General features: G+C 36.3%; 1 protein-coding gene across 8 annotated transcripts in view; it reads right to left on the bottom strand.

Moving 5' to 3' along the window:
* The window catches only part of LOC575934 (myoferlin), a 159,786-nt gene that overhangs the window by 102,784 nt on the left and 29,189 nt on the right, over nt 1-27,813 (bottom strand). For all 8 annotated transcript variants that reach the window (XM_030985697.1, XM_030985698.1, XM_030985700.1 and 5 more), the window contains exons 7-20: nt 27,053-27,236; nt 24,026-24,088; nt 19,523-19,720; nt 18,652-18,689; nt 17,850-17,932; nt 17,187-17,293; nt 15,965-16,033; nt 15,409-15,452; nt 14,697-14,773; nt 10,221-10,321; nt 9,074-9,490; nt 3,384-3,490; nt 1,042-1,237; nt 264-419 (exon numbers count right to left, since the gene is read on the bottom strand). In XM_030985697.1, coding sequence (XP_030841557.1) covers nt 264-419; nt 1,042-1,237; nt 3,384-3,490; nt 9,074-9,490; nt 10,221-10,321; nt 14,697-14,773; nt 15,409-15,452; nt 15,965-16,033; nt 17,187-17,293; nt 17,850-17,932; nt 18,652-18,689; nt 19,523-19,720; nt 24,026-24,088; nt 27,053-27,236 — 1,840 coding nt within the window. The remainder of the gene's footprint in view (nt 1-263; nt 420-1,041; nt 1,238-3,383; nt 3,491-9,073; nt 9,491-10,220; nt 10,322-14,696; nt 14,774-15,408; nt 15,453-15,964; nt 16,034-17,186; nt 17,294-17,849; nt 17,933-18,651; nt 18,690-19,522; nt 19,721-24,025; nt 24,089-27,052; nt 27,237-27,813) is intronic.

Genomic DNA, 27,813 nt, shown 5'->3' with positions numbered 1-27,813 from the left:
GCTAGGTTCAGTAGGGGTAGATCAACATAATCGAGACAAATATCAGGATTTCTTTTCTTTTCAGCATTCCTTTTCTAGAAACCACTTCAAACACTGTTTCAAAACTATTATCAATGAGTTAGCAGGTGAATAAACAAATTTATGTTTTTTTCAACAACAACTTTTCCTTGAGGGACAAAAACAGATGACACTGAACAAGAAAGATTACTTTTAAACAATTTGTCTTTCCTTTTTTTTAAAGTTGGACATGACCTTGTACTGACCTTGAGGAAGAAGCTTGATATCTTGCCGCAGAACTTGCCGCAAGCGTCCTCACCACGAGACGAGTAGAGAAGATGGTAAGCCGGGAAGCGAGTGTAGGCGATACGCTTGCTTCCACTCAACATCCAGATGATCACATCGGGCATGCAATTCTGGGGCTGAAGATCAATTATTTCAATGAGAAATTGGTGAATATTGCAAGGGTTTGACATAAAGTACATATATTTGGTAGGAATGGGAAATAACATTCTGCAAAATAATATCATAAGGTATGTTTGATTATTAGTGTTGTGTCTCCTGTTTGGTCTTGTCTTCATAGATTAGAATACCAGTAATCTGCATGTACATGAGAGTAGTTCAGTAACTTGGTTATCAAGTGCATGTCAATGTACATGTACTACATACATATATCACCTACACAGCTATTGATATATTAAAGATGCCCTGTTTTTGTCACTCCACAAAGCATCAAGTACAGTCTGTGTAAGACTCAAAATGGATGAACAATTTTTTCTCACAAGAGGGGACACACATGTTGACCCTTTTATTCATGTAAGCATATGCATATAAACTATGAATGTAGGGAGCTTTGTGGGAGCAATACCTTAAGCAAGAGCTTTTGATGTAGTTTCAGAATCAGAAACAAACTACTAGATCTGCAATATGAAAATATACTCTTGAATACTATGAATGAGTGTGGTGAAATTCTTTGTGCAATATTAGGAAACGTTTAGATACATGTAAGCTTTAGTGTGAACATAAAAGACAGTGTGAACTGACCTCTACAGCCAGATCTTGTAAGACATGTAGGTATCCCTCCACATCTTCCATGGCATCGTTCACATCAGTCGCATTCTCTCTCAGTTTCAGAGCGTCAGTGGCAATGGCTTGCATGGCGTAGAGGCGGCGGTCGTACTTACGACGATCAAGTTCGTTGACCTTCTCTTTCAACTCATCAATGTTGGGGAGAGGCATCCTTAGAGGGAAAGGAAGATTTACAACATTTATTTACTTCGCTCTTCTGAAATACACCTTATCAAATAATTTTGACAAGTGTTAAAGGACAAGCCCAATCGAAAAATAATTTACTTTCAATAAAAGCAGAAAAATCAGACAAACCAATCAAAAAAAGTTTGAGCAAAATCGAATAACTAATAAGAAAGTTATGAATTTTTGAAAAAGTATGTAAAACTATGAAACAATGAGATTCACAACACAAATTGCCAAGATGGTTATCAGTTTGTGACGTCATGTCCTCACAACCTATCAATTGCTTTACATAGTTTAATCCCATTAATTTCCCTTTTTATCCCCCAAAACTAGATTTCCCCATGCCTTTGCCCAGGTTATATGATTTGTATCATATTGCGTGCATGACATTTCCCAAAAACTTTTATGAATTTTGAAAAATTGATACTATTTTCTGAATATTGTATATTCATAATTATTGATTTTTATATAAATAGTTTATCAAAATTCAATTTTTCATGATTTAACTAGACAAAAATTACTCTTGATTTGTGCATCCACACAAAACATATTACTAAAAATCTAACTTGGATACTGGTGTGAAGAAATAAGATTTTTAGGGTGAAAATAGGAAATTTATATTATCAATATAAAGAAAATAATAAGTGGATAGTGAGGAACATACGTCATAGACTCATGAGTGAGTTGCCAATTTGTGTAGTGATTTTCAAAGTTTTTCATGTCATTAAAAATTCATAACTTTCTTATTTATAATTAGTTATCCGATTTTGCTCAAACTTTTTTTGATTGGTTTGTCTGATTTCTTTGGTTCTATTGAAAGTAAGTTATTTTTGGAGTGGACTTGGGCTTTAACTACATAATAATGGTAATCCCACCGCTGCCACCATGTTTCAGTAGCTGTAGAGTTCTCATCGGGCGGTCCTATGCAAATGGTGAACCTCACACAAAAGACTAGAGATGGACTACATTGTGGATTGTGCTAACTCTTAATCTCTGAACTCCTTTATTAACATAAAACATGGTTGCCAAGGGCAATTGCGCATGCATACAACGCTACTACAATAATCATGAATATCATGCTATATTCATACACTTTTTGGGTTAACAGAATTTCACTAAGTGCAAAATGTTATTATTACTTTATTATCTTTATAGAATAACTGTTCCAATTTGGGTTCATCAATATTAGAGGGTCATCATCCCTTTGAGCCCCATTAGAGTTGCCTGTTAGAGTTGAGGTAATGAGAATAACGGCACTAAAGTCTTTAGGTAAGACATTAATCTACATTTGCCACACTCCACTCAGGTGAGGTAAATGAATAAAGGGTAGGAAGTAATACCTTAAATGCTTGAGCGCCTTTTCATGGTAGCTCGGCTCAAGCTAAGGTAATAACATGATAGCAGGGCCCTCAGGGAGAACAGTATAAATACTGATGAGGCTACCCTGGGTAAACAAGACTTGTCGTTGTTGTTGTTGTTAATGTTGTTGGTATTGTTGATGTTGTTGATGTTGGTGGTGTTGTTGATGTTGGTAGTGTTGTTGATGTTGTTTTTGATGATAATGTTGATGTTGTTGATGATGTTGTTGTTGATGTTGTTGATGGTGTTTTTGATGATGTTGATGTTGTTGTTGATGTTGTTGTTGTTGATGCTGTTGATGGTGTTTTTGATGTTGTTGGAGTTGTTGGTGTTGTTGATGTTGTTTTTGATGATAATGTTGATGTTGTTGTTGATGTTGTTGATGGTATTTTTGTTGGTGTTGTTGATGTTGTTTTTGATGATAATGTTGATGTTGTTGATGTTGTTGTGGATGTTGTTGATGTTGTTGATGGTATTTTTGATGATGATGTTGATGTTGTTGTTGATTTTGTTGATGTTGTTGATGTTGTTGATGGTGTTGATGGTTTTTTGATGTTGTTGGAGTTGGTGGTGTTGTTGATGTTGTTTTTGATGATAATGTTGATGTTGTTGATGTTGTTGTTGATGTTGTTGTTGATGGTGTTGATGGTGTTTTTGATGTTGTTGTTGATGTTGTTGATGGTGTTTTTGATGATGTTGATGTTGTTGTTGATGTTGTAGATGGTGTTGATGGTGTTTTTGATGTTGTTGGAGTTGGAGGAGGTATTTCATACCTGCAGTCGGCAATGAGTGTATCGATCATGCCGATGAGCTGAGCAGCTATCTCTGCTTGCGGGGCTCCGGACTTGGTGGCTAGACGGACATGTTCCATGTTAGCTTCCTGTATTAATCAGAACAAAAGGAAACAGATATGATAGTTTTGCACATTATTTTACAGAGCCATGAATATATACACACTCATATCATCAAGATAAATGAAGTACAATTTATATCAGTGGTAAACATATCAACCTAAATGTAGAAATAAAGTAATCATAATCTAACACGCTTTAGTTGCAACGTTCATTTCCTTTCGAGAAGTGATGGAAATGTCGCACACGAACGTACCTGTTCCAATCATTATTAGTAAAATTGTTTTTTATTCTTCTGAAATGAAATTTTATTTCATATTTCTCGGTAACGAGAATACATGAGAGCCCGCCCGCAACGCTACAATCAATACGTTCGTCGCGCTTACATCGTATGATATACGAAATCTTCGAGCTGCAAAAATCTGTTTATATTTTTGCAATCCTTCGTTTCCGGCAGAGTTTTTTGCCGAAATCCACTCGTAGAAAAGTTTCTGACACTTTTGAAACGGGTTTTGTTCTAAAATGGACAAATCTTGGGACTCTAAAAACAATTTTGAAATCCCATCTTCTGCTCGGTGCCTGCCGGGCACGAGCAAGTCACCATCGGAATCTGCAATCACGGGGACGGGTACTAACCCGCAGGCAGCCGGGACTATAATGCCTACCTTACCCGGTGCTTCTCCCCCGACGAGTAAGGCAAAGCCGAGCTCGGGCATCGCTGTGGGTACTCCCAAATGCAAAATTAGTAGCAAGGCAAAGCCGAGCGAGCAAGAAAATACTAAATCGTCTAAGACGAAAGTCAAATCCTCTGACAATAAATATGTTGGTAAGGCTAAGCCGAACCGCGAGGTTGACAACACGAGCAAGGCTAAGCCGCGCTCGGACTCAAAATCGAAGTCTGTGGATTCACGCATTGATAAGCTGGAAGACATGCTTTCTGTGTTAATGGAGAGAATCCCTGCCCCGGCACAGCCGGCTCTGGCCCCTCAGACATTCTCCTCTCCGGTTGATAAAAACACGGAGCCCCTCTCGGTAGGAAGATTGACCTCGGGGGAAGGCCTTTTGGCCGATGATTTTTATGATGGAAGTGATTCGCCAGGTAGCGAACTTCTTTATGATACCGACGATGTCGGAAGCATGGGCAGAGCTGTTGGTAGTGTGCCTACTACTGCCGGCAAGGGACAAGATACAATTCCCATGATCGCCGCAAAATTTGCCATGCCCTCGGGGATTGGTGCCCCCTTACATGACGACATAGCTCAATCTATGACTTATTTGATGAGCAACAAACTGGAAGAAAAATCTCTGGATGAGGCGGCTGAGAAATATCTTTCCCCCGAAAACTGTGAATTGCTTGACACTCCAAGAGTGAACACAATTATTTGGGAAAATTTGCGTTCAGCAACTAGAAATAAAGATCTGAAAATTCAGTACATCCAGAAGTCATTAACCAAAGGCTTGTGTGCTTTCGCACGATCTCTGAACCCGGCTACGATGACCGAGGAGCAGCATGATGCATTGGCGCTGCTATGTAATGCCAATTACGGCCTAAATTCCATGAGGAAGAATTTGATCAAACCGGATCTCAACCCTCTTTTTCATCATCTGTGCCGGCCAACTTACCCAGTTACCAAACACTTGTTTGGCGAGGATCTGGGGCGCCAGGTTAAAGAACTGCAAGAACAGCAAAAAGCCACGGCAGGTGTTATGAACACGAGAAACCAGCCTCAAGACAGGCATCAACGCTCATATCATCCTTATCGCAAGGTTACAGACTATGCCAAGCACACCATGAAACGAGCTGGCTGGTTCCCCAATCGAGATCAAGGCAATTCGTCATCCCGTATGTATGGGAACTCAGAGCGCCCTTTTTTAGGGCAGCGCCAGAATTCCAACTTCAAGAAAGGGAATTCAAAACAGCAGGCATCACACACCTACACCCCAACAGCAGCCAACAGGGGCAAACAATCGTACCATCGCAAGAAGTAGTCGAGGGAAATTCCCCTTCAGGCTCAAGCACTCAAGAGGTTAGTGTTTGTAATGAAGCCGTGTCTGATATGGTCGGAGGTCGACTGAAGCCATTTTATGAAAATTGGTGCAAAATTACTTCAGATCCATTCTTACTTCAAGCTATTCAAGGCTACAAATTGGAATTTGATCCAGACAAATTCCCCCCCATACAAGACAAGCCCCTCCACACTTACAAGCGAAATGCTATGGAGATGGCTAAGATCCATGAGGAGTTGAATACTCTAGAAAATAAAAACGTCATTGAGCGTTGCTCACACGTCAATGGTGAATTCATTTCACACATTTTCACAAGACCAAAAAAGAATGGAGGAGTTAGACTAATTCTGGATTTGTCCAAACTTAATAAATACATTACTTATTACCATTTCAAAATGGACAACATTTTCACTGCTGTCTCCCTCTTGTCTGAGGGAGACTTCATGGCTTCAGTCGACCTTCGCGATGCATACTACACGGTACCCATTCATACAGAATCTAGAAAGTACCTTCGCTTTGTGTGGCAGGGACAATTATGGCAATTTAAAACCCTGCCAAATGGGCTTAGCTCTGCCCCCAGGCTATTTACTAAGCTTCTCAAACCTGTGTTTGCCTGTCTTAGACAATCCAAACACAAAGTTGTTGGATATTTGGATGACACTATAATTATTGGTAAAACCAAGTCTAGAACACTAGAATCCGTGACAGCCACTACAATGTTACTGAGTAGACTGGGATTCATAATTCATCCAATAAAGTCGGTGCTTGAACCGACTCAAGAAATTGAATTTCTTGGATTCAGACTTAATACAATTAGAATGGAAATTACACTGCCTGTTAACAAAGGCAAAGACGTAAGAGAGGCATGCATTGGGTTGCTAGAGAAGAAAGCCCCCTCCATAAGGGAAGTTGCGAAGATAATTGGGAAAATAGTAGCAACATTTCCAGCGTCTCAGTATGGGCCACTGCATTACAGGGCACTAGAGAAAAAGAAAATAGCAGCATTAAGGTGCAATAAAGGGCACTTTGACAGGCCCATGGTACTTTCACCTAAATCTAAAGATGAAATAAACTGGTGGGTTTCAAATGTTACTTCAGTTAAGTGCCCTATGCATCATGGGAAATTCATGATGGAATTGCGCACCGATGCCAGTGGAAAAGGCTGGGGTGCTACAGATCTAAAATCACAAACAGGGGGCAGATGGAACAGCCAAGAATTAGCTAGGGCTCACAATAATGAAATAAATTATCTTGAGACCCTTGCAGCAGGCCTCGGGTTGAAAGCTTACTGTTCTAACATGAGAAATACACATGTTCTGATTAGGCTTGATAATATGACAGCAACTGCGTACCTCAATAATATGGGAGGTATTAGATCACACTCCTGCAATGAAATTGCCAGTCAAATTTGGGAGTGGTGTAAGGATAGAAATATTTGGTTAACGGCTGCTCATCTCCCAGGTACTCTAAACGTCGAAGCAGACCGCATGTCTAGGAAATTTAATGACAACATTGAATGGATGCTCGATAGGGCTATGTTCAAGTCAATAGTGGGTAGATATGGTCTGCCAGAGGTAGATTTGTTTGCAACTAGACTCAACGCTCAGCTACCAAAGTATATTTCGTGGATGCCAGACCCTAATGCTTGGGCAGTGGATGCATTCACCGTAGACTGGGGTACTCTCAATTTTTATGCCTTCCCACCTTTCAACATAATTCCAAGGTGCCTACAGAAGATCAAAGTAGACAATGCACGAGGCTTATTGGTGGTACCAAACTGGCCTACACAAGCCTGGTTCCCCATTCTTGAAGAAATGTTGCTTGAAGAGCCCATGCTTTTGCCATGGAACATTTCACTTCTCACTCAGCCAGTGTCTGGCAGTCCTCACCCTCTCACTAATCTTGATCTCCTTTGTTGCAGGCTTGGCGTGCACACTGTGACCTACATGGATTAACAGAGAGAACTACAGACATTATTGGTGCATCATGGAGAGAATCAACAAAGAAACAATACAACATTTACATCTCCAAGTGGAAAATTTTCTGCGAACAGCACAAACTTCCATGGATGCAGGCTAAAGCTAAGGATATTTTAGAGTTTTTCAGTGACCTTTTTTACAGACATAATGCTAGCTATAGTGCTATCAATACAGCAAGGAGTGCCCTGGCATCAGTCATGAGTTTGGATGATAGCAACTATACGATTGGTTCACATCCTATCATAAGCAAGTACATGAAAGGTGTTTTCCAGCTAAGAACTCCAACCCCACGCTATGCTCAGGTTTGGGACGTCAGTATTGTATTGGATTACCTTCGTCTTCAACCAGCTAATGATAAGCTTCCTTTGTGTAAATTGACTCAAAAATTGAGCATGTTACTTGCGCTTACTTCAGCACAAAGAGTACAAACTCTTTGGAACCTTAATTTGGACAAGATGTGTTTGAAGACGGACTCGGTGGAATTCCACGTTGATAGCCTGCTTAAGCAGAGTAAACCAGGAAATGTTGGTATAATGGTGAAGATATCAGCATTCCCAGAGGATGAACGGCTTTGTGCCGTACATTGCATTGAACAATATATAAAACTGACAAAAGAAATAAGGAAGTCAGAGAGACACCTGTTCATCTCGTTTCGGAAGCCACACAAAAGGGCATCCTCGCAAACAATTTCGAGATGGATCAGAGTTGTGATGAAAATTTCTGGCATCGATACGGACCAGTACAAGTCTCACTCTACAAGGGCAGCATCTACTTCAATAGCCAAGAAGATGCACATCCCAATGGATGTGATTCTCAAGCATGCCGGTTGGGCCAATGAGAAAACTTTTGAAAAATACTACAACAAACCAGTGAATACGGGACATTCTACTTTCACTCAAGCAGTCCTACATCACTGATTCTGATTTCTACCAGGACCAGGTTAGCTATTCCTGATATTTGTTGACAAATTATTGTCGCATATGTGACTACTGAGCTTTGAAGTCTCATGTATTCTCGTTACCGAGAAATATGAAATAAAATAGGAGGATTAAACGAGAACTTACAGTTTGAAGTTTGATCCTTATTTTATGAGTATTAGGAGGTTAGAGAATACATGCCCTACCTCTCCCTCCCTTGCTCAGGATCATTAGTATGTTCTCATCAGTCCTATTTTATTTATTTTATTTGTTCATCAGTAGTCACAGTTGCTTTGAAGATTGATTGTAGCGTTGCGGGCGGGCTCTCATGTATTCTCTAACCTCCTAATACTCATAAAATAAGGATCAAACTTCAAACTGTAAGTTCTCGTTTAATCCTCCTATTATACAAACTGTTAGCACTTATGGAGATTGACTGCACTGAAGACAAGCATTTATTTAAACTTTGTTTAACTGACACTTGTAAAGTATTGCTAGATTGTACTGTTTGCAAAATCATGGGGTTACCATGGAATTATATCTTTAACCTTACTTAAAATTCAAAACTAATTATCATGGCTGTTTATTCATTAATGCACAAATGAAATATGACAAACATTTCATGATTGTTTTCATTTTTAATTTTGTCTTTGTTGTTGCAATAAAATAAGTCCTTCATAATAATAATGATTCATTTTCCACTTCTCACCAAGCGTTCAATCTTGCGTAGGATCATGTTGAGAGAGTCCAATCTGAAGGAGATATCCTCCCAATCAGAGTTGACAATCAACAGCGGCTTGTTCTCACTCCACGGCAGGAAGTAATACTTGCATCCATCGTACACCGCGTTGGTCGGCTGGGTGGTGGACGGCTGTGGAGCCACGCTGTCGTCCAGCTTGTTACCATAGTTACCCATGCTCACTTCAAACTCGACGGGATCGTCCGATTCGCAGACCATGCTTGCGTCCAGGATGGCGCAGTAGAGACGGTACTTGCGTCGTCCGAGGACCTTTCCCACGCGCTGGATCTCGGCATTTTCTATCTCGGCGAGGTTCTGCTCTGGATGATCTCCGAGTTTGGTCTCGATCTTGACTAGGACACGCCCTCTGTAGGCCACACCCTCTCCCTGTAGGAACAATCCATTATCACTTAGGGATGGAATCGATATGAATTCGAGGGAATGTACCATTGCATAATAATTTATTAAAACAACCCCACAACGTAGCGCTCAGCATGATCATTACATGAGCTATATAAAAGCTCAGTCAGGTTTAATATTAAAGTTCACATCTCTTATAATCAAAGTCCATTATAAAAGCGGTATTATCAATCTGTTTCTATGATATACCCTACCTAGCAGTAATAAAGACAATGACATACATGGTCACATATTACTGGGACATTCAACTGCAGTTTTATGGAACGGAGCCTCAGATATACTACAATCAATACCATTATCAAATTTTGTACCATTATTTAAAACAAAACAAACAAATAATTAATCAAAACTACTGCTAAATGAAAACAAGATCAATTACAATAAATTTAAAAACAGCATCCTGAACTTTTCAGTTTACATGTATGTCAAAGGTGGGTTTTTTCCATTCATTCTGTATAAAGTGCAGTTTCTGTTTGTATCTCACACCAGGACCCAGTCTTACAAAGAGTTACGATTGATCCAATTCAATCGCAAGTTTGCAGTCTCCCATCTCTTATGTACATAGCTGCAATTGATATCAATCACAAATAAATTGCAATTGACATCAACTCTTGGTAAGACCAGACAATACAATCTCAAACAATATTATAATAATGCAATCATTTTTGAAGTACACAATCACATCTTTCTTTTTTACCTTGCCCATGTTGAGATCTTCAAACTGGTCTGGCAGGTCTGAGAACTCCCTGGTAGAGCCGTAGAAGTTCACAAAGGTTGGACCGAAGGTGGGAAGATATCCTGTGGGAAGAGAGGAGGGTAATCAAACAGATGTATTAATTGGTTTTATATCAACTAAGTAGATATTTTGTATTTATATATTGTGCAATTGAAAACAATAGGCACAGCAGCTATCAATAACTAATTAACGACAGCCCTGGGGGGTGTTTCACAAAGACTAAGATCAACTTTAAGTTGGACTTAACTATGGCAGGCCGTTAATGCCACTGTTTGCTTTCACCATTTATTGTTATTTGTCTCTCAAGGGACGTACAAATCATGGTCACAAATCTACAGAATTTATATTTCTTGATAATTGTTGAAGGAAAAAATAAAATCTAAAGATCATGATGGTGAGAGAAAACAGTGGCATTAATGGACTGCCGTATTTAAGTCCAACTTAAAGTTGATCTTAGTCTTTGTGAGACAGTACCCCTGGTAATTAGAAGAGTCTCAATTATGCCAATCAAATTGGTTTGCGGCAGCTCCGATGATGTCGCTAATCTATTAAAAAACAAAAGTAACAAAAGCATTTCAATCACATGAAGAAACTGCATGAACTTCGGGACTGTCTTCGAGGGTGACGATATGGTAATTCTAAATGGTGATTTAATTTATGATTCCAATCAGATATCTATAAGAAGAAAAAAACATACATGTATATATATACAGTAGAAACAAAAAAGATAAATCAAAGGGTAAATTTAAATATCCATTCCGGAATATACAAGTACTGTAGAAGTGTTTTTAAAACATCCAAAGGGAATTGAAGCAATTAAACCATGCATGCACTTTCCATTGCCTTTTTCCCATGCTCTCTCATATATTGTCGCTTTGTATGCTATCACACCTTTTCTACAATACAAATACTTTTAAAAATCCCACCATAACCATTCTCTGATTTCCATATACTGCTACATAATATATCAAGTTTGAAATACCTTTGTTTTAGACAAAACGTTTTCTTCACTGCTTATCACATTCTAACTGCCTTTCGTATTATTAACACTTTATTAGTATATGCGGATGGGAAATAGGAAATTGCATGCACTTAACCAGAAAATTCTAAGATAGGTAACTTTAGACTCAGAACAGGAATAAATTTCTCAAATAATTTTTAAAAGGGATGGAAATCAGCTATTTTTTAAGTAATCATGAAGCTTACAAATATTCCCTGTACTCTTTTCACTGGTTTTCTGACTCTCAAGCACTGTAGACCTAAACTTGTCCCTCAACCCTCTACTACAGTCAAACCTGCTTTAGTGACCATCTGTATAGCAAGACCACCTGACAATAAAAAACAAATTGTTTTGTTTCCCTTTTTATTGAAGCCTGTAATGAATAAACCTGTACATAAAGACCACCTGCATATGAAGACCACTTTTAATATTTCCCTTGAGTGGTTTTTATAGAAAGGTTTCACTGTATTAACATTTTTGTTTTTAACTCTGCAACAGACTTCCCAGAGGATGCACACATGGATTTCAAAGGGTAAACATGCAGAGAGGAGCTGCGATTAGAATTACATCTTTATAACCATCAGCAGGTTCCCAGGTTTGAAGGAATACTTCAAAGTTGTAAATCTCACCATCGTACACTTTTTCGTCAACCACTATTTGATGGAAAAAAACGCATGAATGAAAACAAGTACAGAAACACAAGTGAGTGGGAATTTTTTCACATAGAAAATGTAACTGCAAATATGATAGATTTATATTGATTATAATGAATGGCACGGTGAAAAAAAGAACCTGGAGTACACAGAATTAGACTAACAAACATTTATCAAATTATATGCTATTAATACTAATAAAAAAAGTTTGTCATCAGGGAGCAATCATGACGAATCATGAAAAGAACCGGTTACCGGTAAAAATATCAAAACCATGTGTACACACTAAAATCAGAAACAGGGGCTCAATATTATTAAAGAACTGAATGAAAACAAATCTGGTTTGAGGTAAAACAGCTGTTTTTGACACCACAAATCCTCAAATGCTGCACATCTATTCATCTTTAGAAATGAAAATGAATTTCATCACAACAGGTGTCATTCAAGGTAAGTATTTAAAACAACAGGTGCATCTCATCACATCACATCATTGTATATTACAGGAAGAAGGCAGAGGAATGCCATGTTCATTTCATAATCTACAACATAGGCCTCCTGAAATCTACCTTCAAGCAATTTAGATATCTACAATCATCTTTCAACATACTGTGTAATTTACTACTAATGAATTTTATTTATTGATCTTTCTTTTCAGTTATCCTGTTATCTACCAATCAGCAATTCATGTATATTTCTAACCCATCCTGAAATGTACTCAATGGGAATCTGGGTGGTATGGACAAGAACAAAATCTCACAAATTATCTAAGTCAAAGTTCACATACATATATCTTTCCACTGTGCAAAGGCTCATAGACATTTCAATGCTCAATCTAAGATTTTATTAATTTTCTGATAACAAATTTAAATCTTGCTGTCTAAGTCCCTCAATACCACATTGATCAAATTTCAAATGTTATTATTAGCATGCTACAACCAAATCTGAGGGTTATTTAAAGCACGTGAGGAAGTAACAATTGAATTGATCCAATAAAAACAGCATGCAGACACAGAAAAACAGATGAAAATTTAAATTAAATAATGTCATCCGATGATCCCAATAATAGGAAGCAAGTAGTTTATTTTTAATCAAATAGGTTTATCAAAAAAAGAGGTCTGCAGTAATTCTAATGTCCAACTTTTCATGAAAAATTGCAGTTATAAACACATGCAAACAGACAGTTTGTATACTAATGTGTTGATAACATATACATAATTACATTTTTAAAGATGACTGCAAAATATATGGAGTACGTGAAAATATAGATTTTTATATATTTCATATAAATATTGAATTATTACTTGTATGAAAAAAAAGATATTAACATTAAACTTGTTTGAAGTCTAAACTAACTTTTGTTTAAACCCATGAATTATAAATACAAAGAAGAGAATTACATTTCTTTCACCATTTCTGCAAAACTTTCCAATCATCACCATATATCCATACCAAAAAAGGGGAATACAACAAACTTTTCCATCTAACCTATTGGAGAATGCAATGTTTAACAGTTTAATATTGCAAAGAAAAGAAACACTAGTCCAGATCCACCATAGACAAACTCAACCTCTAAAATGAAGACTCCTTAGAAGCATTATAGAATAAATGCTCTAAAAAGGCTTCTGTTCAATCGTTCACACATCCTCACCAAAATGATCTCAAAAGCATGTTTACATTATAAACAAAACTGCCCTGCTCGTGCTCTAATTCATAACACTTTTAAAAATAATGCTCAAGTCTTACAGATTTGAAGGAGTAAGGATCTTTGGAAAGGGTGAAAGAATCAAATGGATCCCAAATGTAAAAGTTCCGTCATACCATATCATGCTGATGACAAAAATATCACTTTGTCAAAATATCCTGCTTTGTAAAAAGGGATTGCAATTTTAAAAATTGGGTTAAAGACGGGTTGGAAAATGGGATATTTTGGAGCCAGGTCAATTTTGGGGGAAAGATTCAAGCAAGTGACATCATATATCCCATACCATCTCCTTCTGCAGGTAACGTTATCAATTCTACCCCTCCTCCTCCCCCTGTCACGGATGTGCAGTCATCCGGTGCCTGCCCCTCCAACTCCACCTCTTCAATGACACTATCTTGAAACAACACTGACCATGTGATCAGTCACATGACACGTCACATGATTGTAATGAAATACACGCAGAATGGTTTGAAGGAAAGGTGAGGGGAAGGTTAATGAAAAGAGAAAATGTGAATTGTTAGTATAGATAGAGTCAACTATAAAGAGAAAAATAGTCTTGAATAATATAAAGAGGAAAATAATCTTGCTGTCGTACAAAGTTATTTATGAAAGTCAAAATATTGCAAACACATATAAAGTGTAATAATAAAAAGAGGGAGTACTAGTCATTTTCCAATACTCTTCAATTCAAACCTTAATTGGAAGATATTGAAAATTAAGCAGGCAAAGAACAAATACATCATGTGCAATGTCAAAGGTGTAATGAAAAGCGGGAAATTATGCAAAAGATTAAAATGAAACAGTAATTTGTATTTTACATATTAGACAATATTTTCTATTATAAGCTCTACAGAGGTAAGTTCATCAATACTCTTTTGGTAGTTGACCGTGATATGTAAACAGAACGGCACAGCACAGCACACAAAATAATAGACCAATAATACAATACAGACTGGGAATGTTTTAAGCAATGATTGAACAGATGAAGACAAATGGATGACTTCTCAATAATGTTAAAGGTGATGCATGCATGATTAAAAAAAAGGATGACAAAAAATAATGAATATGGATCTTAGACAAACCTTCTTCTCCCGGGCTCGACATGGCAGACAAATCAAGGAAGGCAGTTCCAATGTAGTCGTCACTTGATAGACGATCCCTGTACAAGAGATATGACATTGATCATTTCTCTGTATCACGCTATATAAATTCATTATTAACTCTTTATATGCCACACAAGTACATTGTACAGTGTCACATTGAATTCATCATGGGTTAAATATACCAAAGGCTTCAAGATTATTTAACTGTACAGATCAATTTATACTTAAAATGGTTGTCATGGAGCTTATCAAGATCGGAAATCGTGATTTGCCAAGCTATTGGCTGCACAAAGCAATTCTTTCGTTGATTTTGTGTAAAATGGGTGGCAAATGAGCCATTGTGCAGGGAGGCGAAGAGAGCAACCAAAGTGTTAAAATCATCATCGTATTAAATGAACTCCATCATCATTACCAAAAATCTAACAATGAGTGTTGATTACAACCTTAAATTAGCTCAATAATACAGTGAACCATGCACCTCTTTCATTGTTTATGAGATCTGAAATATTAAACCATTCAAATTTTTCACATAAATGCATTAACAAATTTTGGGCTCATCAAAAAAAGACATGTGATAGAGTTGGATGTCAACTACCAGTGCAAAAGGGGGACAAATCAGAGAAAACTTATCCCCCCCCCCCACATCTCCCCTCTCCCAAAAGAAAATACATGTAAATGAATGAACACCTACCAGTCCCTCAGTTGAAGTTTGAGACGTTCACACATCGATGGGAACTGAAGAAAAAAAATTATAGCAAGATGAGAATAGTTACTACATGTACGTGTACAATTATAGTGGAACTCATAATGATCTCTATTTTTCAGGACTTCTTTCATTAAAAAAAAAAATCATTTCTATAACTCATACAACTGCAATGTTCAAATGAATGCTCTTAGTTTGAGAGTTGATTTGCAATTCTAACTTTAATGGCACTCTGTAAATGATGGTGAGATTTATAATGGGATACTTTCAGATTTATAGAAACGGGTCTTTTTAATCACATTTGGCAACATAAGCAAACCTTGATGCAACATTGAAGTCATTTTTAATACAATTACACAGCTAAATGTATAGCACATGTAGGCTATATCTACCCAAACACTCTACTTTAAATAAGGTGTGATGTCATAGCTTCCTCTAGCCAGACATTTGACAGATGTTCCGCTTCAAGACAACGCTTAGGAAGAGAAAATTCTTTAGAAGCAGATGGTTTCAATAAAATTGTCGGAAATGGTGGATGACTTACCCTGATAGGGATTCGGATTTCTTCATTCCATTGCGGGTTCTGATCACACTGCTTCACAGATGACTGGATCTGTGTATCAAAGAATTGAATAAAGCAATATACAATAGAGGTGAATGACCCCAAGTTCAGAAATCAATGACCTTGCGTTTATTGTATTACCCATGCAATTTTCAATGCACTTTAAAGTCTATGCAAAGCTAATTAATATAGTCATTGATAAAACTACACTGTACGTTTCACAATATTACATGATTGGAATTAACCTCATAGATTAATATGATAAGAAGTCATGATGCAATAATAGACAATTGATGGAAGAATTCAATTATACATAAGTAGTAGTGTAGAATAAATAGAATATAAACAAAACGATGAAAGAGTAAAATCCATATAAATCCATACATAAATCAGTAATATACAATAGGATACAGCTATCAGGCTATGAAACCATGGACTTATTACAAATGGACATTCATCGTTTTCTTAACGAATTCATTGTGATTGTCTCCGTCAATGTCGTCTCAATAACATTCTGTACATGTTTCTTCTCTTTGGTCTCATCATGGTCGCCGGCAAAAAGCCGGGACAGAATCAAGATAGTGATTTTACACATGTTAATCTACATGCGCAGAAGATAATCGCCTAAATCATGAAAAATAGATGTGCAGTTCTGGCTTATAATCAGAAATTATTGTTCCGTGTACTGTACATAAACATGTTGATATTACCAGATACAGGTTATTTTTGGATTTTTGGGTTGTGATTTGAAATCCCGTTTCCCCCTATTTCCTCATAATATTCCAGAGTTACAACACACAGGGCTGATACAGATCATGGCCTTCTAATTGTTTATTATAAGGTCATAGGTGTGTGCGAAAGTTTGCGAATCAGTAATAATACATTTCATATCACCAAAATCGTCTGCTTTTCAACTTTGCTGCTCCCCATTGAGGATGCTTTTATTTAAGACACACTCTCACAGAGCACACCGTCCAAACAAAACCCAAGAGAGGGAAACTGCTTCTTTGTCAATGACCGAAAATGCTTTACGCAGTCGTTATTGTTAAAACAGCTGAATGTTCTCATTAAGATGCACATAATCAGAAGGCGGTGACTATGATTGCATCAAAGAAAGAATCACGTTGAATGTCCATCCGTATTAAGTCCATGATGAAACAAATTAAATTAAATCAAATTAAAAGAAGTTAAATTTTGCATGTACCTTCTTTCCAGCGAATCCCACTGTAAGATACGGGTCTACGAGTTCTTTCCGTTCGCCATCACCAGCGCCAAAGAACTTCTTCACACCCTCAAAGAAAGCAGGATCCACTAAAGGGCAATAAGAGACAAACAAACACAAAATTAATTCCAAACAAAATCTTGGATTAAGCTAAAAGGAACTCCTATATATAAGACACATCAACATAATTAAACCTGTTTAAAGGTAAGTGCGCTTATCTTTGTACGCGCTATAAATAAGCCTAATAAATTGTTGATTTTAATATTTGTTAGCAACAGTGACACGAAATAAGCTCGGAACGATTTCTTTTTACACCAAATACCAAGGATCTAGGAGTTTGTTGTGTAAAACAAACAATGCATATTTTCATTTGTTCATTAAAATGATCCATCGTCTCTTGTTGAGTCCGTCTAAGCACCTATCATACAACACCATCAGGATAGCTGAATATAAAGCCTCAATTTGAGTGCGGATAGATTGAATAATGAACTTGCTAGAATCCATTATTGGTATAAAATCGTAGATTCAGAGCCAGAAAGATGTTTAACTCAATACCTTAACACAGAGTTAACACCCTTCTGGCTCATAACAGATTCCATGTCGAAATTACTGTATTCTCTTTAAGACTACTTTAATGAGACTTACTCTGTGGGACGTCTTCAGCATGGTATGCCTTCACTATGAACATTCCTTTACGGAGTGACATACCAGCAGGTCTCAACAGATTCCTGGAGAGAAACAAATTATGAAAGATCTTGTCAAATGTATGAAACAAAAGACTCTAAGAAAGAGAGAAGATTTTATCCTTCTATTTCTGAAGAACAAAAATATGAAAGATCTTGTCAAATGTATGAAACAAAAGACTCTAGAAAGAGAAAAGATTTCCTCCTTCTATTTCTGAAGAACAAAAATATGAAAGATCTTGCCAAATGTATGTAACAAAAGACCCTACAAAGAGAATAGTTATTATTCTCTTAGATTGCCTTGTCACATTACTCAGCAACACTGGTTGCATATGGTTGGAATGTAGGTGAGGGCGGTCTGCGGACTATAGTTATTTGGTTAATTTTGCCCAAGGTCTAGCAGCACAGCCGGGTGTTATTTTCAATTCTGTATTTTGATATCATGTGTTTTCTGCCAAATAAAATAATAATAATAATATATTTCTATGTTTTAAACTAAGTCGCCAAAAGCATCATCTTTTTAAAGCTCATGGCTGAACTGAAATAATCAGAATTCCAAATTACCATTGATTATTGATTATTGATATTGATTACCAAATTATTAATGACTCTCATTGGCAAAGCAGAACAGATAAGATAAGATTTATAATACACTCTTTCTTATTTCTAAAACATATTCCTGATCAGGGAAAATTAAAAACAAGTTTTAATCTGGAGTGAATACATAAAGATAAGGTACAGTACTTAATCAACGTTTTACTTACGATTCTATGTCATTGGCTTCATCTGCTTTCTTGAACACCTGAAGTACAAAAACATATTTCCATATTGGTCAATAATTTATGAAGATATTTTCAAGTGATATAACAAATCAATTTTATATCTTTTCCTTTCTGACTATTCTCTCTTTGATGACCAAATAAATTTGAAAAGAAATAGACCATCTTTCTAATACACCCACAAATTTAATCTTTCACTTACTTCTAGAAAAAATTAAAAAAATTGTTCCATCTTGATCAAGACTTGCCTGACATAGCAAGAAGCAGTTTGATTATGCCATTCTGAAAGATGATATGATATTAAGCCAATGCATGATATAGCTCAGGGGTTCTACAAAGAAATTATCCAGGAATTTTGATGATTTGTAAACTTTTTAATTGACATATCTCCTTTACCGTACATTGTAGGGGTCTATCAAAGCAACTGATGCAAATTGAATGAACTGGAAAACGAAAGGTGCTTAGTTTTATGTGAGGAATGTAAATTAGCCATTGTAATGACAAAATAATGTAATGAAAGTAGTGATGGATGTAATGGTAATTGTTCAAATTATTATAATTTCATCCTGATATATGTTTATTATCTCATATTGTGAATTCTTATTCTGTTCTTTACTCTTTATTTTCCAGGTTGCATCATGTGGGGGTGACATGCTTTCAAGTAATAGCAATTTCAATTTCAATTGCTTTTGTCACCCCTGACCAGCAGATTGTATCCTTCTTTCTCTCTCCTCTCCACTTTCCTAAAGCTGTTTGCATGTATTATGACATGTTTATGTATTATCTGGTTGTTATACTCATTGTATGTTTTCCGATTGGTCAAATAAATAATAATAATAATAATAAATCAACTTACAGGAGCTTCATCTCCGGATCCTAGCACACCCATGCTAACGAGGAGGTAGCCCTTAGCGCCGGCATTGGCATCATCAGCATTGGAGAGGAGGAGCCATTTGTTGGCGATGTTGTGATCTTCTTCCTCATAGATGGAACCGATGTCGAGCTTGAAGTCACCGATCAGGGCATCGCTACGTAGCTGACGGGAGTTGAATACCTGCATTTAGGGAAGGGATGGAGAAATGTTAATCATGATTATATATCATCAAAGAATTTGGTAATTACAGGTACAGTCAAACCTGCTTTAGTGACCACCTGTCCACAAAGACCACATTTTTGTTTCCCTTAAAAATGGTTTCACATTGAAACATGTACTAAAGGAACCTGTCTACAAAGACCACTTTTTTGTTTCCCTTGGGCAATCGCTATAGACAGGTTTGACTGTAATACATTAAAAGTTAAATTTTCAATTCAATTCATTTATTTCCATTTTAAAACAATGTGGACACTGCAGCAATACAAATGAAAATATAAATTGGTAGGATAACCTTTAAAAGCAAATTTTCTATGTGGGCAGGGTCCCAGGTTTACAAAATGATAATTGTTAATATTACGTAGAATCAATGAATGTTTAACAGAATTATAATACAATTTACAATAATACACAGGAAACGAATGATTACATTGATTTTTGTCATCCAAATGTCAGTGTGAATTGACATTTATTTACTGTCCTGTAATAGACAGATAATAAACTGGCAAGAATTACACAAGTTCATAACATAATACCAGAAATAGAAACACTTTGAGATGAAGCAAATTTTGCGGTTCAACAAACAAAAATTCTCCTAAAATAGAAAGGGAACATATAATCCTCCTACTGTATTCAGGAGCCTACCAAAGTATACCAAAATGGTTACAGAATTATATAGCAGTTAGTGCAGGATCATTATGTCTATACTTAAAGAGTCACTTATCTATTCGGCTTGCTAAGGGTTAATGATTCTCCTAAAATAGAAAGAGGACAGCTCATTCTCCTACTGTACTCAGCGTCCTACCAAAGTATACCAAAATGGTTACAGAATTATATAGCAGTTAGTGCAGGATCATTATGTCTATACTTAAAGAGTCACTTATCTATTCGGCTTGCTAAGGGTTAATGATTCTCCTAAAATAGAAAGAGGACAGCTCATTCTCCTACTGTACTCAGCGTCCTACCAAAGTATACCAAAATGGTTACAGAATTATATAGCAGTTAGTGCAGGATCATTATGTCTATACTTAAAGAGTCACTTATCTATTCGGCTTGCTAAGGGTTAATGATTCTCCTAAAATAGAAAGAGGACAGCTCATTCTCCTACCGTACTCAGGGTCCTACCAAAGTATACCAAATTGGTTACAGAATTATATAGCAGTTCGTGCAAGATCATTATGTCTATACCTGAAAAGTCACTTATCTATTGGGCTTGCAAAGGGTTAACAATTCTCCTAAAATAGAAAGGGAGCACATTATCCTTCGACTGTATTCAGGAGCCTACCAAAAGTATGCCAACAAGGTAAACGGAGGTATCGCGCGAGATGAGCGGGATCATTTAACTTCCTGTGTATAAACCAGTATCTTCCTGTTGGCCTATCACCTCATTATAACCTTGCAGATACATGTAGCATTGATGAAGGGATGTAGTGTTAATATAGATCATTTCCATTTCGATCAGTAACAGGAAGCGTTGATTCATATAATATACTCTATAACTTACTAATCTAATTCATTACAATTGCCATTTTATACAGTTATGTTTTATAAACATTTGGTAAGAATCTAACCTTCTTGTACATGAAAGTTGTTCGGGTTAATTACATTACAAAATTCATTATTAAGGTACCTCAGTGTGTGTAAAAAGAAAATTTAACATGAATGTACAAAAGAGTAAATTTAAAGTGTGTTTCATAAAATGATAATTTAGTACACACTCAAATATATGTCAAGGAGAGAATTTATTACACGGGACAATTACATATGAAGAAATGAAGAATTTAAAACAATTTTTTAAGTATCCCAAACCTCAAAAATATACTGGCATTTTGAATCCTCATATCTCTTCAAATTTCACTTCACAGAGTTTGAGTTTTGGCCTGATAGGAGACCACATACAAGGTTTGTAATTTGGTTGGTCGTTCTCCTGTGACACTCTTATCACTACTATAAAACTAAACACTGCTTCATCTCAATTAAACCCAGCGGGAAAGTACCATCATCTGCAGGTTCATCATTCCTATTGGTGAGAAAGATGGGCATCTTTGTTGGAATGGTCAGATATGGGAGATATTCTACCCCCCCCCCCCCCCAAAAAAAAAAAAGGTTTAGGCCCCCTAGTTATTCTATACAATATTCCTTATTTGTCATCAAGGCAAAACAAAATCCCAATTGTACTGCAAATAATCATCAGGTTATTTTGTATTAGTTTTCTTTCTATATCATATAATATGTCTACTACTGATTTGAAGTGATTTTTTTTTTTTTATTTATGTAAGAACTCTATATTTCTATAACTGAGAAGCAAATATTTAAATTCTCATCCATGAAATCATAATATGGTCTGCTGAGTGCCAAAAAATGATTATTTAATTTCCTTGAATGCATTTCTGACTCTCAACTGCCCATATGCAATCGAAATACATATAATTCAAAGTTGAAAACCTCTACATCTTCAAAAATAATGGAACTGCACAAATGCGCAAGTCACATTTTGCATTTATAATAACAAACCAAAGTTCCTTGTTAAAATATTGTATCAGTGTCAATATTAGAAAAGATACCGGTAGCTCAACCTGTCTTTCCAAGGTTTCCTATAATACCTCGTCTCTGTACACCCTTGTTGAAAATCTCACCAGTTTCCATCAATTAATGAGGTGGAAATCGGACACTGTTTTGCTGGTATGTATTCAAACGACCTCAAACTGAGTCAGGCACTTGATTGCTTGCTCCGGTTACACATCCCGCTCCCTTCACACACTGGGTCAATACAGACCGCCCACTGAATATCATGAACTTGATATACATGTATATTTATACCACCACCACCTTAAGAAGCCAATTTGGACAGATAAAGGTCAATTGTACAAAAACTGCAAAACCAGAGCTGCCAACCTTGTGCGACCAAAAAAAGGAATCATGATGGCAAAAAAAAGGAATTTCAAGCCAAAAAAAGGAATTCATAAAAAGAACCTTACAACCACGCGCGAAACACTTCCAATGCAGAAATGTTCATTCATCATTTTTTTCCATACAAGCAGGTAATTTTTTTTGTGGTTATTTTGGTATTATCGGCATTTATTTTCTTTTGAGAATATTTTTCTCTTCAAGTATGTTTTAAAATAAGTTTTCTATTGAATTTGTGATCAAACCACCATTTAAGGGCAGTTGTTTGACGTGTGGTATGTAAAAAAAAAAAAATATTAAAAAACATATTTTATGAAGAAAAAACGTAGTACCGTAATTTGGAGGAAAAAACAGAGTAATTCCGGCAAAAACGGAATGGTTGGCAGCTCTGCAAAACCCACCGAGACATTCTATTCATGAAAGTCAGGTAATCATTATTCATTAATGCATCAACAGTGCCTTCTTTTTATACAGGCGGAAGTATTCTCTTCAAGACGGAGGGCAAACAAAATACATTCATGATACACTGCCATGATGTTCGCAGTGATTATTCTAAAATACAAAATATGGGACTTCTCTGTGTTTACAGCCCCTCTGCACTACTTATAGCTACTTGCACCCTCTATATAGCAAACAATGCCTAAGTGGTGACCATGGTCCCTTTTTTCTTATGTTAATTGAGAGCTGATTTGATGAGATAACCACCTGTCAGTAACCATGCAGGAAGGTTCTAATCCCTCCTGGCCAAACTAGTGCAGAAAGGCTTTAAAAGATTTGTTGATATTTGGGGTCATATGCACCATGAGCTCTCTATGAACTGGTCTATATATATTATAAAAAATCTTTCACTTCCCATGCCTTCCTCCCTCTTTTGCATTTCATCTCTTCTGTGCCACCGGGTTTCTGATCTACTGTCATCAATAAACCTTCAAGTGTCAAATTTCACCCTTGAATGGTCTTTTTATTATCAGGTAGAGAATTGAAAATTATAGAAATAATTTCCTTAATGAAGATGATATATACCCTGCTTCTGTTTTTAGGAAAATAACAAAGCCAATTTTAGTTTAAACTTGTTCATCACTCAAATTCTTGGTTGTATTAAGTAGATTTGCCATCCACGTCAAGGAATGGGTTAAAGCCTTTCTACACTGGTCTGGCCAGGAGGGATGGTCACTGACAGGTGGTTATCTCTTCAAATCAGCTCTCAATTAATTAATTAACATAAGAAAAAGGGGATCGTGGGGGACCAATGGTCACCGATAAGGCATTGTTTGCTATATAGAGGGCGCAAATAGCTATAAGAAGTGCAGTGGGGCTTGAACTACATTTTCCATTCCCACAATACAGAGTAAAATGACTTACCTGAAAGTTGACCACTTCGTCAAACAGCTCAGCAGGGCTCATGTGGAAATTGTAGAAAAATACCTAGAGAAATAAAAAATTTAAAAATTATGAATACAGTTTTTTTTTTAATTCAATATATGAGACAGAACAAAATGCAACTCTTTAAACAATTCATTGTTCATTGTGTAACATGTCGTCCAATGTTAATTTGATACATGACACAAATTTAAAAAGATACGTTTGTTGGATCTTGAATACTAGTTAAAACAATAAGAAGTGGAGATTTTATTTTAAATTTTTAATGTCTTTAATGTTGCAAAAAAAAGCGTTTTTAAACATTTAAAGATATATATATATATATTTATATATATATATATATATATACTGTATATAAATCAGAGGTTCCATGAGCCATCTCCCTGACCTACATCTGTATCTATTCAGACACATTTTCATTGAGTACATATTTCATTGTCTAGATTTTAATTTCACATTCAGTCAGTGCAAGTACCTTATGAAATTAAATTGTGTCAAAAAAGTGTCAACCAGATGTTATCTTTTTGGTTCAAGGCTAAATTCTACCACATACAAATCAAAAATTGACATTCCTGAAGTATAGATCTAAGAAGAGTGTGTATGAATTTCATTTCTATTTCTAAGCTCATAATCATCACAGGGCTTTATCCAAATCCCGGGTTTGGTCGTAGTCGATGCTCTGATTGGTTTTGTACTAGCATGCTGTCATGCCCTCGTCATACAAATCAGGTGATGCATGCAATATTGGAACTATTCAAACCTCATCATTCATTTTTAAATTAAACACACTGTACTATTTGACAAGTCACTCACAGGGGGGTGGATTTGTTACAGTTTATGAGTAATACACAAACAGAGGTTTGTTTTCTATCTCATCATGACATTTTATTTTCTACATTGTCCTCAACTATTTTTTCTTAAAGATCTTGTAAAAAACATTTAGCTTTCCATCTATTAATATAACAGTGCACAGTGCCTGGACGGTTCTTTCCTCTGATAATGATTAATAAAGCAACCACTTGATTTCGTCTCCTCAGAATCAGAATCGCGTTTACTCGTGTCATTTAAAAACAGACAATATTGTCAATTAATATTATTTGTCCCCTACTTGTACTGTGAATATATGCAGTTCATAAAATAACATACATGATGTACATTCATTGATTACGCATATTATATTACCAAGATTTGTCCTTCAAAGACAAATCATATTCATTAAATATTTGGGCTCAGCATGCCTGCTCTATTAATTTGTATAGCACACATGACTACAGGAGGTAATTACGAAAGGCATTGGTCTAGATTTATGTCCCAGGGTTTAATTAACTTTTCATATCCAAAAATCCCAGCCAGGAAGGTTATGGATGAACGGAACTCATTCCAAGAAAGCTCCTAAATCTCACTGGTCAAGAATTATGTCCTAGGAATAATTCAACATTATCATCATCTTCATCATCTTCATCATCATCTTCATCATCTTCTTCATTATCTTCATCATCTTCTTCATTATCTTCATCACCTTCATCATCTTCATAATCTATATCATCATCATCTATATCATCTATATCATCATCACCATCATCATCATTTAATGTCCGTTTTCTCAAGTTATACCGTTGGACATTTCATTTCCTAAATTGCCCTTCTCCATTCTTTCCAGTCTTCAACATCTGACCGGATGGGGCCAAATAATTCTTAAATCTTCTTGATCAAGTTTTGTACCCTAGAATAAAGGTCAGTTTAGACTATGGCTGACGGGAACTCATTTTAAGTATATAAAGGTTTGAGGTGCAAGTCATTGCAATGGCATGGTTTTATATCCTGCCGCTGCCACCACATTAATTGAAACAAAACAACCCGATTCTGGAGATGTAGCATAGATCACACTGAGTCCTCTACAACATCCATCCAAGGGAGCTTCTAACAATCACACCAGTCAAGAATTACGTCCTACATTGTAGGATCAATTAAATTTTTGTATCTTACAATTAAGGTCAGTCAGGGGAAGGAATTCCAAGAAAGCTCTTAAATCTCATCGGTCATCCCTTGAACATCATCATTTTGGTCAAGAGTTAATTAACTTTTTGTATCCTACAAGACAGGCCAGATAAAGCCATTGATGGGAGGAAAGTCATTACAAGACAGCTCTTAAATCTCAAGTGTAAGAAGCTGTCACTAGTACAGTGCTACACATGTCACTTCAATCAGTCCCTCAGGAATATGACTGGTCATTCATCACTCATCTTTAATGGTCAGATATGAAAAAGTACTTTGCAGGCCAAAAAAAAAGGAAAATTTAAATTACGACATTTGAAAGATAATTACTAATTTAGAACTTCCCTCAAAACGAAAGTGAAAATGTCTTTACGTGGGAAAATAACCATTTTACCTGTAGTTGTCAAATCGACTTTAGTGATTGCAATCACTTAAGTATTAAGTCTGATTTTGAGACCCTTGTACCGAATGGTCGTACGTTTTGTGCTGCGCAAAGATTCAATCAGTTTAATTTTGGCCAGTAAAAGAATCGGGTAATTGATGTAGACAAATGCTCATGTTACCTTTACAGCTCGTTTTATGTATGTTATTACCAAAGAAAACAAAGGAGTCAGTATGTCACTCAATAGTGTCTGACAGTCAAGACTAGAGAGTTAACAATTTTCCTTGCTAAATTTCAATATTAGGACGCCGCTAACGTTTACGTTTCACAGATAGGACATACATGACAAGTTCATAATTCCTGCAAAGTTTTACAGAATTTGATGTTGGCTGCAAATGGGACAAAGTACCTTTAAGCAAATCAATTCTCTTCTCTTCCTTCCATTATAACGACCAACATATAAAATTACATCAGGTTGATTGGCAGCGCATGCATATTGTTGATAAGATGTATCTTTTCATGAAGAAAACATAACTTGAAGTGAAAGAATAATCCCAAGAATCAAGATAGAGAGACCCGCTTCTATCTTTATTCTATTTTTTTCATTTTTTTAAAAAGTAATGATGGCTTACCTCATCATAGTAAGGTCTGTTGGTGGACTTCTTGACCCTGGTCATCTTAGTCTGATTAGAGACGGTCACCTTGCAGACCGGATGGATGTTACCTCCAGCCAGCTGACGAGCTTCCCATACCTTGATCCTCACCTGGAAGTCTTGAGGCTTCTTGGAGAGCTTGGAGCGGCTCTTCTTCTTGCGCCTTGGAGGAAGATATCAAAGAGGATTCTTTCATTAACTCGTTTACTACTGAATCTTATAGGTCCCATAGGCTTAACACAGTGACCACCAGGTTCTCAAAAGTAAAGGATTAAGATCCAAGCATCACACATATATATGACCACTCAAGGAAGACAAGAAAATGGTCTCTAAAAGCAGGTGGTCTCTATGAAGTTTCTTTTAGTACACCATGAAATGAGATAGCTATTCCATGGTAGCAAAAATCACTGTCTTCATTGACCATTGACTATTGACATTATGGACTTTCTATGTACAGGTACAAGTACTTCTACATGAGTGTAGTCACTAAAAGTAGGGTCAAATTTATTATCCTTCTATCACATTATTGGCATGAAAGTAATTAACATTATTCTTGACTTTTAAAGCAATATTCATGGGTAACTTCAACAGCTCCAAGGACTCCTAAGGACTTTGTACGAGTTCATACCGACTTCATACTGATTGATAACTTGTGGAGTGCAAGGAGTATCAATTGTGATAGACATGAGTGCTCTACAAAAATCCACTATATACTTAACATCTTGCCGTATTATAGTTTC

This window comes from Strongylocentrotus purpuratus, unplaced genomic scaffold, assembly GCF_000002235.5.
Source record: "Strongylocentrotus purpuratus isolate Spur 01 unplaced genomic scaffold, Spur_5.0 spur5_scaffold_15, whole genome shotgun sequence".
NCBI classification, from domain to species: Eukaryota; Metazoa; Echinodermata; class Echinoidea; order Camarodonta; family Strongylocentrotidae; genus Strongylocentrotus; species Strongylocentrotus purpuratus.
This window is presented reverse-complemented; position numbering and strand designations above follow the sequence as displayed.